At 38.9% G+C, this 19568-nt stretch overlaps 1 protein-coding gene across 1 annotated transcript in view; it reads left to right on the forward strand.

Moving 5' to 3' along the window:
* The window catches only part of HTR2C (5-hydroxytryptamine receptor 2C), a 329139-nt gene extending 311347 nt beyond the window's left edge, over window positions 1-17792 (forward strand). Inside the window, exon 6 of the mRNA XM_055268258.2 lies at window positions 14311-17792. Coding sequence (XP_055124233.1) covers window positions 14311-15137 — 827 coding nt within the window. The 3' untranslated portion in view covers window positions 15138-17792. The remainder of the gene's footprint in view (window positions 1-14310) is intronic.
* Window positions 17793-19568: the final 1776 nt, after the last annotated feature.

Raw genomic sequence — 19568 nt, forward strand, 5'->3', positions numbered from 1 at the left:
GAACTACTTTACAGTCCCACCAACAGTGTAAAAGTGTTCCTATTTCTCCACATCCTCTCCAGCACCTGTTGTTTCCTGACTTTTTAATGATGGCCATTCTAACTGGTGTGAGATGGTATCTCATTGTGGTTTTGATTTGCATTTCTCTGATGGCCAGTGATGATGAGCATTTTTTCATGTGTTTTTTGGCTGCATAAATGTCTTCTTTTGAGAAATATCTGTTCATGTCCTTCGCCCACTTTTTGATGGGGTTGTCTTTTTCTTGTAAATTTGTTTGAGTTCATTGTAGATTCTGGATATTAGCCCTTTGTCAGATGAGTAGATTGCAAAAATTTTCTCCCATTCTGTAGGTTGCCTGTTCACTCTGGTGTTAGTTTCTTTTGCTGTGCAGAAGCTCTTTAGTTTAATTAGATCCCATTTGTCAATTTTGGCTTTTGTTGCCATTGCTTTTGGTGTTTTAGACATGAAGTCCTTGCCCATGCCTATGTCCTGAATGGTATTGCCTAGGCTTTCTTCTAGGGTTTTTATGGTTTTAGGTCTAACATGTAAGTCTTTAATCCATCTTGAATGAATTTTTGTATAAGGTGTAAGGAAGGGATCCAGTTTCAGCTTTCTACATATGGGTAGCCAGTTTTCCCAGCACCATTTCTTAAATAGGGAATCCTTTCCCCATTTCTTGTTTTTGTCAGGTTTGTCAAAGATCAGATACTTGTAGACATGCGGCATTATTTCAGAGGGCTCTGTTCTGTTCCATTGATCTATGTCTCTGTTGTGGTACCAGTACCATGCTGTTTTGGTTACTGTAGCCTTGTAGTATAGTTTGAAGTCAGGTAGCGTGATGCCTCCAGCTTTGTTCTTTTGGCTTAGGACTGACTTGGCAATACCGGCTCTTTTTTGGTTCCATATGAACTTTAAAGTAATTTTTTCCAATTCTGTGAAGAAAGTCATTGGTAGCTTGATGGGGATGCCATTGAATCTATGAATCACCTTGGGCAGTATGGCCATTTTCACGATATTGATTCTTCTAATCCATGAGCATGGAATGTTTTCCATTTGTTTGTATCTTCTGTTATTTCACTGAGCAGTGGTTTGTAGTTCTCCTTGAAGAGGTCCTTCACATCCCTTGTAAGTTGGATTCCTAGGTATTTTATTCTCTCTGAAGCAATTGTGAATGGGGAGTTCACTCATGATTTGGCTCTCTGTTTGTCTGTCACTGGTGTATAAGAATGCTTGTGATTTTTGTACATTCATTTTGTATCCTGAGACTTTGCTGAAGTTGCTTATCAGCATAAGGAGATTTTGGGCTGAGACAATGGGGTTTTCTAGATATATATGTAATCTGCAAACAGGGACAATTTGACTTCCTCTTTTCCTAATTGAATACCCTTTATTACCTTCTCCTGCCTGATTGCTCTGGCCAGAACTTCCAGCATTATGTTGAATAGGAGTGGTGAGAGAGGGCATCCCTGTCTTGTGCCAGTTTTCAAAGGGAATGCTTCCAGTTTTTGCCCATTCAGTATGATATTGGCTGTGGGTTTGTCATAGATAGCTCTTATTATTTTGAGATACGTCCCACCAATACCTAATTTATTGAGAGTTTTTAGCATGAAGTGTTGTTGAATTTTGTCAAAGGCCTTTTCTGCATCTATTGAGATAATCATGTGGTTTTTGTCTTTGGTTCTGTTTATATGCTGGATTACATTTATTGATTTGCATATGTTGAACCAGCCTTGCATCCCAGGGATGAAGCCAACTTGATCATGGTGTATAAGCTTTTTGATGTGCTGCTGGATTCAGTTTGCCAGTATTTTATTGAGGATTTTTGCATCAATGTTCATCAAGGATATTGGTCTGAAATTCTCTTTTTTGGTTATGTCTCTGCCAGGCTTTGGTATGAGGACGATGCTGGCCTCATAAAATGTGTTAGGGAGGATTCCCTCTTTTTCTATCGATTGGAATAGTTTCAGAAGGAATGGTACCAGTTCCTCCTTGTACCTCTGGAAGAATTCGGCTGTGAATCCGTCAGGTCCTGGACTTTTTGGTTGGTAAGCTATTGATTATTGCCACAATTTCAGAGCCTATTATTGGTATATTCAGAGATTCAACTTCTTCCTGGTTTAGTCTTGGGAGGGTGTATGTGTTGAGGAATTTATCCATTTCTTCTAGATTTTCTAGTTTATTTGCATAGAGGTGTTTGTAGTATTCTCTGATGGTAGATTGTATTTCTGTGGGATCGGTGGTGATAACCCCTTTTTCAATTTTTATTGCATCTATTTGATTCTTCTCTCTTTTCTTCTTTATTAGTCTTGCTAGCAGTCTATCAGTTTTGTTGATCTTTCAAAAAAACAGCTCCTGGATTCATTAATTTTTTGAAGGGTTTTTTGTGTCTCTATTTCCTTCAGTTTTGCTCTGATTTTAGTTATTTCTAGCCTTCTGCTAGCTTTTGAATGTGTTTGCTCTTGCTTTTCTAGTTCTTTTAATTGTGATGTTAGGGTGTCAATTTTGGATCTTTCCTGCTTTCTCTTGTGGGCATTTAGTGCTCTAAATTTCCCTCTACACACTGCTTTGAATGTGTCCCAGAGATTCTGGTATGTTGTGTCTTTGTTCTCATTGGTTTCAAAGAACATCTTTATTTCTGCCTTCATTTCATTATGTACCCAGTAGTCATTCAGGAGCAGGTTGTTCAGTTTCCATGTAGTTGAGGGGTTTTGAGTGAGTTTCTTAATCCTGAGTTCTAGTTTGATTGCATTGTGGTCTGAGAGACCGTTTGTTATAATTTCTGTTCTTTTACATTTGCTGAGGAGAGCTTTACTTCCAACTATGTGGTCAATTTTGGAGTAGGTGTGGTGTGGTGCTGAAAAAAATGTATATTCTGTTGATTTGGGGTGGAGAGTTCTGTAGATGTCTATTAGGTCCACTTTGTGCAGAGCTGAGTTCAATTCCTGGATATCCTTGTTGATCTGTCTAATGTTGACAGTGGGGTATTAAAATCTCCCATTATTATTGTGTGGGAGTTTAAGTCCCTTTGTAGGTCACTCAGGACTTGCTTTATGAATCTGGGTGCTCCTGTGTTGGGTGCATTTATATTTAGGATAGTTAGCTCTTCTTGTTGAATTGATCCCTTTACCATTATGTAATGGCCTTCTTTGTCTCTTTTGATCTTTGTTGGTTTAAAGTCTATTTTATCAGAGACTATGATTGCAACCCCTGCCTTTTTTTTTTCCATTTGCTTGATAGATCTTCCTCCATCCCTTTATTTTGAGTCTATGTGTGTCTCTGCACGTGAAATGGGTTTCCTGAATGCAGCACACTGATGGGTCTTGACTCCTTATCCAAGTTTGCCAGTCTGTGTCTTTTAATTGGAGCATTTAGCCTATTTCCATTTAAAGTTAATATTGTTACATGTGAATTTGATCCTGTCATTATGATGTTAGTTGGTTATTTTGCTCGTTAGTTGATGCAGTTTCTTCCTAGCCTCAATGGTCTTTACAATTTGGCATGTTTATGCAGTGGCTGTTACCAGTTGTTCCTTTCCATGTTTAGTGCTTCCTTCAGGAGCTCTTTTAGGGCAGGCCTGGTGGTGACAAAATCACTCAGCATTTGCTTGTCTGTAAAGGATTTTATTTCTCCTTCACTTATGAAGCTTAGTTTGGCTGGATATGAAATTCTGGGTTGAAAATTCTTTTCTTTAAGAATGTTGAATATCGGCCCCCACTCTCTTCTGGCTTGTAGAGTTTCTGCCGAGAGATCAGCTGTTAGTCTGATGGGCTTCCCTTTGTGGGTAACCCAACCTTTCTCTCTGGCTGCCCTCAACATTTTTTCCTTCATTTCAACTTTGGTGAATCTGACAATTATGTGTCTTGGAGTTGCTCTCCTCAAGGAGTATCTTTGTGGCCTTCTCTGTATTTCCTGAATCTGAATGTTGGCCTGCCTTGCTAGATTGGGGAAGTTCTCCTGGATAATATCTTGCAGAGTGTTTTCCAACTTGGTTCCATTCTCCCCATCATTTTCAGGTACACCAATGAGACGTAGGTTTGGTCTTTTCACATAGTCCCAAATTTCTTGGAGACTTTGTTCATTTCTTTTTATTCTTTTTTCTCTAAACTTCCCTTCTGACTTCATTTCATTCATTTCATCTTCCATCACTGATACTCTTTCTTCCAGTTGATCACATCGGCTACCGAGGCTTCTGCAATCTTTGCATAGTTCTCGAAACTTGGCTTTCAGTTCCATCAGCTCCTTTACGCCCTTCTCTCCATTGGTTATTCTAGTTATCCATTCGTGTAATTCGTTTTCAAAGATTTTAACTTTGCTATTGTTTTGAATTTCCTCCCGTAGCTCAGAGTAGTTTGATCGTCTGAAGCCTTCTTCTCTCAACTCATCAAAGTCATTCTCCATCCAGCTTTGTTCCGTTGCTGGTGAGGAACTGCGTTCCTTTGGAGGAGGAGAGGTGCTCTGCTTTTTAGAGATTCCAGTTTTTCTGCTCTGTTTTTTCCCCATCTTTGTGGTTTTATCTACTTTTGGTCTTTGATGATGGTGATGTACAGATGGGTTTTTGGTGTGTATGTCCTTTCTGTTTGTTAGTTTTCCTTCTACCAGACAGGACCCTCAGCTGCAGGTCTGTTGGAGTTTGCTAGAGGTCCACTCCAGACCCTGTTTGGCTGGGTGTCAGCAGCGGTGGCTGCAGAACAGTGGACTTTTGTTAGACCACAAATTCAGCTGTGTGATAGTTCCTCTGGAAGTTTTGTCTCAGAGGAGTACCTGGCCTAGTGAGGTGTCAGTCTGTCCCTACTGGGGGGTGCCTCCCAGTTAGGCTGCTCGGGGGTCAGGGACCCACTTTAGGAGGCAGTCTGTCCATTCTCAGGTCTCCAGCTGCGTGCTGGGAGAACCACTACTCTCTTCAAAGCTGTCAGACAGGGACATTAAAGTCTGCAGAGGTTCCTGCTGAATTTTTGTTTGTCTGTGCCCTGACTCCAGAGGTGGAGCCTACAGAGGCAGGCAGGCCTCCTTGAGCTGTGGTGGGCTCCACCCAGTTCCAGCTTCCTGGCTGCTTTGTTTCCTAAGCAAGCCTGGGCAATGGTAGGCGCCCCTCCCCCAGCCTCGCTGCCGCCTTGCAGTTTGATCTCAGACTGCTGTGCTAGCAATCAGTGAGATTCCATGGTCATAGGACCCTCCGAGCCAGGTGCGGGACACAATCTCCTGGTGTGCCGTTTTCCAAGCCTGTTGGAAAAGTGCAGCATTAGGGTTTGACTGACCCGATTTTCCCGGTGCCGTCTGTTACCTGTTTCTTTGACTAGGAAAGGGAACTCCCTGACTCCTTGTGCTTCCTGAGTGAGTCAATGCCTCGCCCTGCTTTGGCTGGAGCACAGTGCGCTGCACCGACTGTCCTGCACCCACTGTTTGGCACTCCCTAGTGAGATGAACCTGGTACCTCAAACGGAAATGCAGAAATCACCCGTCTTCTGTGCCGCTCACGCTGGGAGCTGTAGGCTGGAGCTGTTCCTATTCGGCCATCTTGGCTCCACCCCCCCACATTTTCTTTATCCAGTCTATCATTGATGGGCATTTGGGTTGGTTCCAAGTCTTTGCTATTGTGAATAGTGCTGCAATGAATATATGTGTGCATGTATCTTTATAACAGAATAATTTACATTCCTTTGGGTATATACCCAGTAATGGGATTGCTGTGTTGAGTGGTATTTCTGCCTCTGGGTCTTTAAGGAATCACCACACTGTCTTCCACAGTGGTTAAACTAATTTACACTGCCACCAGGAGTGTAAAAGTGTTCCTTTTTCTCCACAACCTCACCACCCTCTGTTGTTTCTGGACTTTTTAATAATCGCCATTCTGGCTGACATGAGATGCTATCTCATTGTGGTTTTGATTTGCATTTCTCTAATGATCAGTGATATTGAGCTTGTTTTCATATATTTCTTGGCCACATGAATAGCTTCTTTGGAGAAGTGCCTGTTCATGTCCTTTGCCCACTTTTTAATGGAGTCATTTTTTTCTTGTAAATTTGTTTAAGTTCCTTGTACACTCTGGATATTAGACCTTTGTCAGGTTGCAAAGATTTTCTCCCATTCTTTAGGTTGTCTGCTCATTCTTATGATAGTTTATTTTGCTGTGCAGAAGCTCTTTAGTTTAACTAGATCCCATTTGTCAATTTTTGCTTTTGTTCCAATTGCTTTTGGTGTCCTCATCTTAAATTATTTGCCCATGCCTATATTCTGAATGGTATTGCCTAGGTTTTCTTCTGAGGTTTTTGTAGTTTGAGGTTTTACATTGAAGTCTTTAATCCAGCTTGAGTTGATAATTGTATATGGTGTAAGAAAGGGGTCCAGTTTCAGTTTTCTGGATATGGCTAGCCAGTTCTCCAAGCACAATTTATTAAATAGGAAATCTTTTCCCCATTCCTTGTATTTGTCAAGTTTGTCAAATATCAGATAGTTGTAGGTGTGCAATCTTATTTCTGAGATCTCTATTCTGTTCCATTGGTCTATGTGTCTGTTTTTGTACCAGTACCATGCTGTTTTGGTTACTGTGGCCGAATAGTATAGTCTGAAGTTGAGTAACGTGATGCCTCCAGCTTTGTTCTTTTTGCTTAGGATTGCCTTGGCTATTTGGGCTCTTTTTTGGTTTCATATGAATTTTTAAAGTTTCTTCTAATTCTTTGAAGAATTTCAATGGTAGTTTAATGGGAATAGCATAGAATCTATAACTTCGGGCAGTTATGAGCATTTTGATTGCATCAATTCTTTCTATCCATGAGCATGGAATGTTTTTCCGTTTGTTTATGTCATCTCTGATTACTTTGAGCAGTGGTTTGTAGTTCTCTTTAAAGAGGTCCTTCACTTCCCTTATTAGCTATATTCCTAAGTATTTTATTCCTTTTGTGGCACTTGTGAATGGGAATTCATTCATTCTTTGGCTCTCAGCTTGCCTGTTGTTTCTGTATAGGAATGCGCTATCTCAGGCAGGCTCCACCCTGTTGCTGGTGGCTGGCTGGAATTCCAAACCAGTGGGTCTTATCTTGTGAAATGCCATGGAAGTGGGGCCCACAGGACAATGCTGCTTGACTCCCCAGATTCAGCCCCCTTCCTAGTGGTATGTACGGACCTCCCACCTTGCCTGAGTTGCAGACACCTTTGTTGGGGATCCTGGGGTCGGATTATGTAAAGCTCTTGGGTCTCTGTGTGCCTGAACAGCTGCTTTGCCGAGACTCCACACAGCTCTGTGTTGGACCCAAGGCCCTGGTGGCATAGGTTCACAAGGGGATCTCCTGATCTGTGGGTTGCAAAGATCCGTGGGAGGAACATCATTTCCCACAGTCACACAATCACTCACTGCTTCCCTTGACTGGAAGTAAGGGTTCCCTTGGCTCTGTGTTGCTCCCAGGTGGGCCGTTGCCCCACCCGGCTTTTCTTTGTTCTCCATCAGTTGAGTTGTTTCCCTGATCAGTCCCAAAGTGAGTACCTGGATATTTCAGTTAAAGATACTGTATTCACTCACGCCTTTTGTTCCTCTCTGTGAGTGCCGTGGACTGTAGCTGCTTCTAATCAACCATCTTGGTCCCCTTAGCATTCTTTTAATGAAGTTCTTTTGGCAACAAATTCTCTCAGCTTTAGTTGACGTGAAAAAGTCTTAATTTTACCTTCATTTATGAAGTATATGATCACTGAACATAAAATTGTGGGTTGACAGATGTGCGTTTGTTGCTCTAGTTTTTACTTTATTCTTTTTAAAGATGATTTTATCTTCTGTCCTCCATGGTATCTGATATGACACCCTTGGATATTTCTTTTTTTTCTCACATTAAGCTTTATTTTAATGGGTTTCAAAATTCTGTGACAGATTTTTGGTCAGGGCATTTCCATTAAAAAGTGTTGATTTTAAAAACTAAAAACTTAAAACTGCCACATGCGAAAAAAAGAGGGTCCAGAAAACATTCTCTTTTTCTTCTGAAGGTTTTACAATGCATTGTTATCATTAACCAGTCTTTTACTATTAAACTTAAAAGGTTAATTGAAACAAATGGTTCTGAGACCATTCTTCCACCACTGATTAAAACTGGGGTGGCAGGTATTAGGGATAATATTCATCTAAAACTTTTGAGCTTTCTGGTCAAACTTGGTGACCTTGCCAGCTCCAACAGCCTTCTTGTCCGTTGCTTTGATGACACATCATCATGATATGATGTCTATCTCATATCATGAAGGGCAAAATGACTCAGAGGAGGATAGTCTGAGATACTGTCAACACACGTGGGTTTGCCAGGAGCCATATGAATGACAATGACTGCAGCATCACCAGACTTCAACAACTCCTGTCAGCCTGAAATAGTATGGTTTTCTAGGTATCCTTGAAAAAAATTTCCTCTCCATGCAAAATAACACATGGAAACAGACAACCCTGCAGGTTAACAATAATTTCCCTATGTTTTCATTCTGATGTTTATCGGGCTTTTCTAGGAAACGTATTCTATAATCTCTTTTGTATCATGATTTATTATTCATCTCTTGGCAGTCTGTTTCCTGTCTTCACTATAATTGTTCTCTCTATAATCACCAATGACCTCTTCATTTTCAAAGACAGAGAAAATGTTTCAAATTCTAGACCTCTCTGTGGCCTTTGAAACTGTTGCGGATGTCTTCTTCAGAACACTCCTTCCCTTTGTCTGTAATGACATAACTTTTCACTTACACTGAATTGTTGTCATGTGGCTGATACTTATTTTGCAAATTTTGCTGCTGGTAGTTTTGATCTTACCAGAAGATGTCAAAAGAAGTTATTCAGACCAGTTTCACACATGTACTGACAATGACAACTATCTAATGACTACTGTCTGGCCAACAATGATTGTAAGACACTATGGGTTGTATGAAGCATCACAATTTCAAAGATGTTAAAATCTGAAAGAAATGTGCCTCTTAGAATCATTGGCATATGACCTTACGGTTTGGAGAGAACTGATCTGTGTTGCTTGAATTCAAGGCTTTAAGAAATAATGTAAACATTTTTATACATCCTCTGAACTTACCTCTTTTGCAGTAAAATAACTTCATCAACCAATGGGCTTTTAAGAGGCTGAAATGAGATAATGCATGTAAAGTATGTAATGCAGACAAAGTATCAGAGTCAGTAAGCACTCATAATAAACAATGAATGATAGTTGTAGTAGTTGTAACAGCAGTAGTAGTTATAATAGTGGTAAGGTTATATTTTGAATAAAATAGTGGTAGAAGTACATGTGATATTTTCAGTAAAGCTTTAACTTAACAATGTTACTGAATTTAATATTCTAAAATGCTAAGTAAGACTCATATGTTTACTGAAGGCACTCTTCCTCTCAGAGTTTAAGTAACCTTAACAAATAATAACCACTTTTCAGAGATTTGCAATAACTGAATTAGATAATGCATGTGAAATATATTTGACAGTTTATTAGTTGAAGAAACACCTAAGATTTGCAGCACAACATGAATTATAACTTATCTTTGTTGGTTCTAAAATTCTAAGGAAGATGATACAGAGTTATTGAAGTTAATCTCAGAAAGGTTAAGTGATTCCACCTAATAATTTCTTTTATTTTTTTTGTCCGGATTGAATAGAATATATATAAAAGTATATAACAATTGTGAAATATGTGGCTTAGTGCATGACAAGCCCTCAGTAAAAGGTAGTTATTATTATTGGAATTATTGTTAGTGACACCTGATATTTTCAATGGTAGTTCATATCTACTTTTCCTCTTTGGCCAAATCAGGAATTTCAAGAATATTGAAGATTGCCTCATGATATTTGCTAAACTTACTTAATTTTTCTGAAGTTAACTTCATCAAATAACATGTGCCTTTCAGAATTTTTATAAAAATGAATGATGAATTTAAAATGTTTTGTTGCCAGTATTGCTGTTATTTATATTTACCAGACAGATAATATCGCATGAATTACTATTGGTTGAAATAAAAATGCTAAGACAAACTTAACACATTTGCTGAACTTAACTCTCTAGCACTTAAATAACTTAATGCATTACCATAGAACAGCAGTTCTCAAGCTCTTTGGTGTCAGGACCCCTTTATACTCTTCAAAATAATTGAGGACTCCAAAAGAGTTTTTGCTTATGGGGCTTATATTTATTGATATTTATGGTATTAGAAATTAAAACTGAGAAATGTTTAAAATATTTAGGAATAATTTTATTTTCAATAATGATAATAAACCCATCTAAGATTAACATAAAAACATATTTTTGAAAACTATAATCTCCAAAACAAATCAGAGAGAAAACAGGCATTGTTTTACAGTTTTGAAAATTTATTATATTTATTTATTTATTTTAGATGGAATTTTGTTCTGTCACCCAGGCTAGAGTACAGTGGCGGGATCTTGGCTCACTGCAACTTCTGCCTCCTGGGTTCAAGCGATTCTCCTTCCTCAGCCTCCCGAGTAGCTGGGATTACAAGCATGTGCCATCATCCCTGGCTAATTTTTGTATTTTTAGTAGAGACTGGGTTGCACCACGTTGGCCAGGCTGGTCTTGAACTCCTGACTTCAGGTGACCTGCCCACTTCGGCCTTCCAAAGTACTGTGATTACAGGCGTGAGCCACTGCACCCGGCCCACAGTTTTGAAAATCTCTTTTAATATCTTGTTTGACAGAAAGCAAGCTAGGTTCTCATATATGTATCCACATTCGAACAGTTGTGATATGTTGTTTTGGTTGAAATTTATGAAGAAAATGCAGTTTTAAAGACAGTTAGGAAAGGAAAACCTAGCAAGCTTTCTAACAGTCTCAGACCCCCCCTAGGGTCCTTGAACCACACTTTGAGAACTGCTGACACTTACCTTTTATTTTTTTTAAAGTATTGAATAAGACAGTGTACAACATATATTGTTATTAATGCTGCTTTTTTTGTTGCTTTTTATAATTTCCTCGTATGTTTGAAATAACTTGAATTTCTTCTTGTTTTGTTGATTGCATTCATGGTTTCTAAAAACAAAAGAAAATTAATGACAGTGCAGATTTGGTAAACTGGTTAAGCTACTTTGCCAAATAATACCTGTCTTATAAAGTTTTTAACCAAATTGAGATAATACATTCTACATCTGTAATGTCAGTAATATGCATGGCTCAGTGCCTGGCACATAGGATACACTCAATAAATGGCAGCTATTAGGATCACCCTTTCCTCAATGCACAAAAAATAATACAAATAGATGCCAGGGATAAAATTGGCCTCATCTACCCAATAACAGCTTCAGCTCATCTACAGTGACTTTGCCACCCTCTCTTGCTGTCCCTTGACAAGGCCTACTTTAGGCTCAAGAGTCCCTTAGACAAGTGAATAAATCATTTAATAGAAGCGAGCTAACATTACTCCGGAGTTGGTCTCTGAGTGATACAAACTTCCACCAATCTTATGGCATGTGTGTGAGGCCTTCCCCAGAAACGTCCAAGTGTGTCTATGAATACTTAGAATATGTGCAGCATTTCCTGTGGGAAATTGAAGGTACATGCCTCAGTCGTGATGCTTCCAGGGTGAAAGCAAATTCCCCACATTGAGTCTGTAGCCCCACGCTGTAGTATCTAAGGTGCTGGGTGGTTGGCAAGGTAGGAGATTGAAGAGGGAAACACCACTCCTGCATCCTTTATTGCTTTTGCCGCAAGGAACCTGGAAAGGTATAACAGAGTTTCCTACCAACACTTTGTCAGAAAATGGCCTTCTTCCCTACAGTTTTATCAAACGGGTGGTTGAATGTTTCTACTTAAGGATCCAAATTTTTTTTTGCTCTGGAAGGAATCACTTCCAAGGTTAGCAGTGGCCAATCAGTTTTGGAGACTTTTTAAAATCTGAGGTTTAACAGTGATGTTACTCTGTTGTTTCAGGAAGGACCTCTATGTCTTCTTTTCTCCTTTTTTAATTGAAAAAAATTATTAAACTTTCTGTTTCATAGTTGACTTTCAAAGATTACAAAAGTAGAATTATAAAATAAAGCCCATGAACTCATCATCCAGCTCCAAGATTTATCAGCTTGTGGACTGTCTTGTTTCATCCATACTTTCATCCACTTCTCCCTCCCGTATTATTTTGAAATAACTCCAGACATCATAATACTTCATCTGTGTTTTAGTATGTATATCTAAAAATAAAAGAGTTGTCTTTTTATATAACCACAATATCAATACCTCACCTAAAAATTAATGAACAATAATTATTTAATATCATCCAAAGGCCAGTCACTGTTCAGATTTTTAATTGTGTCATGAAAATTTTTAACATGTTTTTGTTTTCATCAAGATCCCAAGAAGATCCACATATTATAATTACTTGATAGATCTTTTAAGTATCTCTTAATATATAAGTTCCCCCTCTAACAAACATTTTCTCTTGTAAATTTTTTTAAAGAGACTCTTCTTTTAAAAATCTTATATTAACTTTCTGCAGACTAATCCATCACTAAAATATGTTATTAAGGTTAAGCCAACACTGACGTCTTTAGGGCATGTTTGATCTGCACTCTTTCTAGAGATTACCTTACGTTTATGATTTTTCAAATGAAGATTTAAACAACACAGTCTGGCAGCTTTCTTAACTGCTTTTTTTTTTTTTAAAAAACTCTTAAGAAATATATTCTGTGTGGTTCTGCTGTACTCTATATTCCCAAATTCCTGTTGAAATTTCCCAGGCATTTCATCAAACGTAGTGAAAAATCACTTTCTCTTTTCTCTTTCTAATAATTGCCATTCCACCCCATCCAGGTGCAAAGGTCTCTTCTTTAGGATCTGGCCACGCACTACTTGAGGAGACTTACTGTTTGCAGTGCCTCCTCATTTTCAGTCTTTCCTACTTTCTTGAATGGTGTGCCTAGGTTCAGAGCTATAGATAGGCATGGACCAATACCCAGGGAAGTCTTGTCATATCTGTTGTGGCTTCCTCACCCTGTTACATGGCTTCCTACTCTAGGAAAAGGCCAGTCATTTTAGAAATTCCATGTCTGAGGAAGAAGACTTAAAGATCACTTTCAAAACACTCTCTTCTTTCTATCTTCCCAGAGATTAAACAAACATCAGTCAACATTCTCAGCAAGCTCTAGCAAAGAAGCGTTGACTCATTTTTTTTTCCCTCTTGATCATCCAGCCAGACACTCTATACCTGACTAGGCATGTTAAAGCAACTGGTAAGGACTTTCTGTTTCAGGTTTGTCACAGTTGCTCATGTGTTCTCTAAGGTCAGCAAGGATCTCTGAGAATGCATTTCTGTCTCCTCTCACAGTTCATGATGTGACACCTACCAGCCCAGGATTCCTAATAGTCTCTGATGGAATTCCACGAGTACAATCTGAACTTCCCAGGCTTTGACTTCCTGTGGACACAAGAGAGGACAGCAATCTCTATCTCTACTTATGATCTATTTATCTCTATGCATTGATGCAGGACCTCTTGAAGACCTACTGTGGTTATTTCTGAAAGCTTCCAGATATCTTACTTATGCTCAGGCACAAGATCACCTTCTGCTCCCACCTCCTCATTGATATTTTCTGACTATGGGCCTATTTATTGAAGGAAGTGCTTCCCTAGAGTACTACCTCTCAGTATTCTTAAAAACAAAAATGCTCAAAATTCCACACAGAAACTGGAGGACTGCATCTCTCCCAACTCTACATTTTACCCTCTTGACTTTGAAACATTGCTCATGCCCAGAGACTCAAAATAAAACAAACAAAAACCCTTGCTAAAAAGAGAATCTTTTCAGTCTCTGCTTATTGACTATTTCTGCATAGTAGTTAGACTCAGCCCAGCCATCCCTAATAGGCTATTATTACTATTACAGGTGGTATTTGTCTCATTTTTATTGAATTTGGAAGATGATATGCTAAAGAAAGAATGATTGGCTTTATTAATGTCATCAAGTACAGATGTGAATTTATTCATTGATTCAACAAATATTTATCGAGTGCCTTCCATGAGCCAGGACGATTCTTGGAACTGGAAATCCAACAAATCTGACACAATCCACCCTTTGACACAACCGTGTCTCTAATATAGTTAATATCAATGAGGGTAATTCCATGCCTTCTACAGAATTTTTAGGGAGAAGGCATTTCTAACATGAAAAACGCCATCATTTTCTGATGCCATACTGTTAGTGTTTCATGTGACTGTCGATTATGCCGTGAATAGCTTTCAACAAATATCAGGTCTGAATTTCCTTCTGTAAAACGCAAATTAATGTATGCCGTTGAATACATCTGCTCAGTCCTTCAATATGCTATAACAACGCCCTTCCATTTTTCTTCCTTTAGGTGTATCAGTTCCTATCCCTGTGATTGGACTGAGGGATGAAGACAAGGTGTTCGTGAACAACACGACGTGCGTGCTCAACGACCCAAATTTCGTTCTTATTGGGTCCTTCGTAGCTTTCTTCATACCGCTGACGATTATGGTGATTACGTATTGCCTGACGATCTACGTTCTGCGCCGACAAGCTTTGATGTTACTGCACGGCCACACCGAGGAACCGCCTGGACTAAGTCTGGATTTCCTGAAGTGCTGCAAGAGGAATACGGCCGAGGAAGAGAACTCCGCAAACCCTAACCAAGACCAGAACGCACGCCGAAGAAAGAAGAAGGAGAGACGTCCTAGGGGCACCATGCAGGCTATCAACAATGAAAAGAAAGCTTCGAAAGTCCTTGGGATTGTTTTCTTTGTGTTTCTGATCATGTGGTGCCCATTTTTCATTACCAATATTCTGTCTGTTCTTTGTGAGAAGTCCTGTAACCAAAAGCTCATGGAAAAGCTTCTGAATGTGTTTGTTTGGATTGGCTATGTTTGTTCAGGAATCAATCCTCTGGTGTATACACTCTTCAACAAAATTTACCGAAGGGCATTCTCCAACTATTTGCGCTGCAATTATAAGGTAGAGAAAAAGCCTCCTGTCAGGCAGATTCCAAGAGTTGCGGCCACTGCTTTGTCTGGGAGGGAGCTTAATGTTAACATTTATCGGCATACCAATGAACCGGTGATCAAGCAAGGCAGTGACAATGAGCCCGGTATAGAGATGCAAGTTGAGAATTTAGAGTTATCAGTAAATCCCTCCAGTGTGGTTAGCGAAAGGATTAGTAGTGTGTGAGAAAGAACAGCACAGTCTTTTCCTACAGTACAAGCTACGTATGTAGGAAAATTTTCTTCTTTAATTTTTCTGTTGGTCTTAACTAATGTAAATATTGCTGTCTGAAAAAAAGTTTTTACATATAGCTTTGCAACCTTGTACTTTACAATCATGCCTACATTAGTGAGATTTAGGGTTCTATATTTACTGTTTATAATAGATGGAGACTAACTTATTTTGATTGTTTGATGAATAAAATGTTTATTTTTGCCCTCCCTCCTTCTTTCCTTCCTTTTTTCCTTTCTTCATTCCTTTCTCTCTTTTGTGAATACGGCAATGTTCATGTTCATCTCAGGTGGCATTTGCAGGTGACCAGAATGAGGCACATGACAGTGGTTATATTTCAACCACATCTAAATTAACAAATTCAGTGGACATTTGTTCTGGGTTAACAGTAAATATACACTTTAAATTCTTGCTCTGCTCATCTACACATATAAACACAGTAAGATAGGTTCTGCTTTCTGATACATCTGTCAGTGAGTCAGAGGCAGAACCTAGTCTTGTTGTTCACATAGGGGCAAAATTTGACATTGTCAGAATGTTGTGTTGGTACTTACTGCAATGTCTGTCCCTAAACATAGTGGTATTTTAACATAGCAGCTGGTTAACCAGGACTACAGAAGTGGAAGGATAATGAGATGTAATACACCAAATAGCTTTTCACTTCTTAAGGACAATGTTCAAATTCTGATTATTACAACAAGCAAACTGAAATTAGTGTTTTCATTCTGGTCCTTAGTAAATTCCTAATTCTATGATTAAACTGGGAAATGAGATCCCGGAGTTATTTTCCAATCCAGGATTCAACATCAATTGGGTTTTGATCTCAGCATCCTGGAAATTTGTGTGCTTCACACAAAGTGAAATTAGTATTTTGAGCCTTATTAAAATATTTTCTTAATTATGGTACCTCTATCTATAGGACTTAATTTAGCAGTCCATTTTTGAGTAAAACTTGTATTGGAAGTATAGATGGTAGAAACTTTGGAAGTTTTACTTGATTAAGGACTACAGAATTGGGCCCTTAGAATGTGAAAAAAAAAAAAAGTAATTAAAAAGATGCTTTTACCGAACTCGGGATTACAGAAACACAGAGTTTCCATTTGGATTTTAAACAAAATTTATCTCATTTTCAGATCCTTCCAAACTCTCTAGTGCAGGAAAAGGCTGCAGCTAATTTGTGAAAGTGGCAAGCTCTTCATTGCACTGCAATTATGTACCAGAAGTTTAAATCTTTGTTAAAATATAGTGTTGGGTTACAGTAAGTGTTGGCCATCATTTCATTCGTGGGCCTGCTGCTCTCTAAGAATTCAGTAGCATTTTAATAGTTTCTAAACCATGAAAGGTTTTCAAGCATTGCTAAAGTCAGACCATTCAGTCTATGCTGTGTACAGAGTATACAAGTGTTTCTAGTAACAGTATTTCCATATGTGTCCATTTCACACAACTGTGGATAAATTTTGGAAGAATTCATGATGCTAGTTCTTATGCTTGACAGTTACTTACACACCTGAGAATGTGCCTCTCAGTATCTTAAAATTGGTTAATGAAAAATCTGAATTTCTAAAACCCCTGGTCTGTGTTCTCAACACACAGCATAGATAAATCCAATAGTCTGCCACAAGGGCAGTGGAAGAGCGGCTGTATTTGAGGAAACTCATACAGTCTCTATTTGATTTGCAACACTGCCAAACATCAGTCAATTGCTTGAGCATGCCCAAATATAACATGAAAGTCAAGTCTACCTGCCTTGCCTGTTAGGTCTGTTGAAATGCATGTTAAAATAATTAATTATATGAAGCAGAATGAGATGATTTCTTATCGAAATGAAAATGGCTGAAGAAACACAGCATGCATTTAGCATGAGTTCTGCACATACAGAGGGTGTCCTGCATGTATGCCGTGTATGTTGCATGAATCCATCGATTTGTATTAATGTAGGGCAGAATAGCTGATAGAAAAAGGACTGAAGAAAATCCTTCAGCAATCCTTAAAAAGACCATGCATTCGGATCTGAAGTAGTGTGAGTGTTTGTTAGAAAAAATTGGAAACATCTGATTTCTGAACTATCAGGGCAAGCTCATAGCACATGTTTTACAAAGAAATAAAGTATAAATCACAGATTTCCAAAAGCACTAGCAATAAGTTGAATGATAATAGCTTACAGCACATTTGTTAATGATTGATTCTTGTATCATCAAGTAGTAGTACTTAATAGTACCCAACATGGTAATTATCCTCCAACTGTGTGCTATTCGTAAGTTCTGTGCAGTTTGGTATGAAACAAATATACTCATTTGGATATAAATCTTACCCTTCAATGTTAAATCTACAAACTTTTATAAATGTTTTAAAGAAGTCCATGTGGTAATTGTAAAGGTGATGAATTTACCATCAAACAAATCATTTTGATGTATTATATATGTATATCTGTGTAAGACACGTGCAACAGACTGCCTTATATTATTTTCTGTAATTCTTCTCCTTTGTCAAATGGTATTTTTTGTGAATGGTTGCAAAGTGTTGTCTTATTCCTAATTCCTGTATGTTATCCACTACAGGTTTTGTGAGACTTCCTATTAATTTATTAAATTTATTAAATGTTGGCTAATATGTCACGTGTCTTTTTTCCCCCAGAATCTTTTGAGGGAAACATATACCACTTGACTTCATTTTCACAGAAAATGAAATTGAATCCTGTAAAATAAGTTGACAAAGACAAATGCAACCAGAAAAGATCACTTTCTTTTTAGTAATAATGCAGGTACTCAAAGACTACAGCATCAGAGGAAAAACGAGAGATGTGAATGAGAAAAACAATATCAACAACAGCATCACCAATTCCTCATGAGCAAAATAACCACACTCCCAAATTGTTCTGCCTTCCTTACTTGAGCAAGGACTGGGTTGGTTCACATGCTCTCCTTGTTATAGGTGTCAGTACTGCCTTATTCCCACTAGAATCTAAGCTCCTCAAGGACAGAAAGGACCGTGTTTATCCTGTAGATGGTTTGTCTCCAACATTTAGCAGCCTCTCTACATTCAACATGTATTCATTGAGTATTAATATTTGCAAGTACCAGGCCTGGTGGCTCATGCCTGTAATCCCAGCACTTTGGGAGGCTGAAGTAGGAGAATCACTTGAGTTCAGGAGTTTGAGACCAGTCTGGGCAACACAGCAAAACCTCATCTCCAATAAGAATAAAAAAATAATTAGCCAGGCACTGTGGTGCATGCTTGTAGTCCCAGCTACTTGGGAGGCTGAGGCAAGATTGCTTGAGCCCAGGAGATAGATGCTACAGTGAGCCATGATCATGCCACTGCACTGCAGCCTGGGAGACAGAGCGAGACACTCTCAAAAAAAGAAAAGAAAATTTGCAGGAATTGTGTTATCTGTTCCAGTTGTCAAACTAGGTGTTACAACTCCCAGTTCTTCAGTCATGAGATGTGGCATGATCACCTTAATTTATCTCCTATATCAACTGGCTTTGGATACCACCAAAATCATCTGAGACATGATACTAAAACAAATCTCCTCTTCCATACCTGGAACCAGGGATGACAGAATACGTTGACCTTTTCTTTCAACATATATGCTTTTCTGATGCTGGGTGAGCCTAGAAAATACTGGCATGATGTCAGTTCCCTGAGGAAAAAAAAAAGCAGTAATACCTCATTTCTCTGCAACTCTGAGTAGGTCGGTTCCTACGAGTAGGTCAAGAGATAAAGGTTGAAATGACACTTGAAACAATAGGTTTACTGCTGCCCATGGCCAGAAATATCTTATTCTGCTAAAGCTAGGGGCTACTTGAGCCCATCACTGAGGCAATGGAGAGAGGCTGAAATTTCTTGATGGCCCAGTCTAGGAGTCACTACTACCAGTAGAAGGGAAGAGGGCAGAACACTGAAGTGCCTCAGCTATAGCTCTAGAAGGTCTTCATGGTCTGAGGGGAGAAAGAAAAATGCTTCTTGCCATCAAGTAGCAATAGGTTTCTTTTATCCATGTGGTTTCCCAGCTCCCACTTAGGCCAATGCAATTTCCAAGGTTGAGGCCCATTTTTCCTTGTGTATTCTCCCCTAGACATATGTAAACCCATCCATCACCTGGATCAGCAGTCCCCAACCTTTTTGGCATTAGGGACCAGTTTCTTGGAGAACAATGTTTCCACAGACGGTGAAGTGAAGGTGGGAGATGGTTTTGGGATAAAACTGTTCCACCTCAGATCATCAGGCATCAGTGAGATTCTCATAAGGAATGTGCAACATAGATCTCACACATATGTAGTTCACAATAGAGTTTGCACTGCTATGAGAATCTAATGCTGCTGATCTGGCAGGTGTAGGAGCTCAGGCAGTAATGATCACTGGCCCACCACTCACCTCCTGCTG

The sequence above is a fragment of the Symphalangus syndactylus genome, chromosome X, assembly GCF_028878055.3.
Source record: "Symphalangus syndactylus isolate Jambi chromosome X, NHGRI_mSymSyn1-v2.1_pri, whole genome shotgun sequence".
In the NCBI taxonomy this organism is placed as follows: domain Eukaryota; kingdom Metazoa; phylum Chordata; class Mammalia; order Primates; family Hylobatidae; genus Symphalangus; species Symphalangus syndactylus.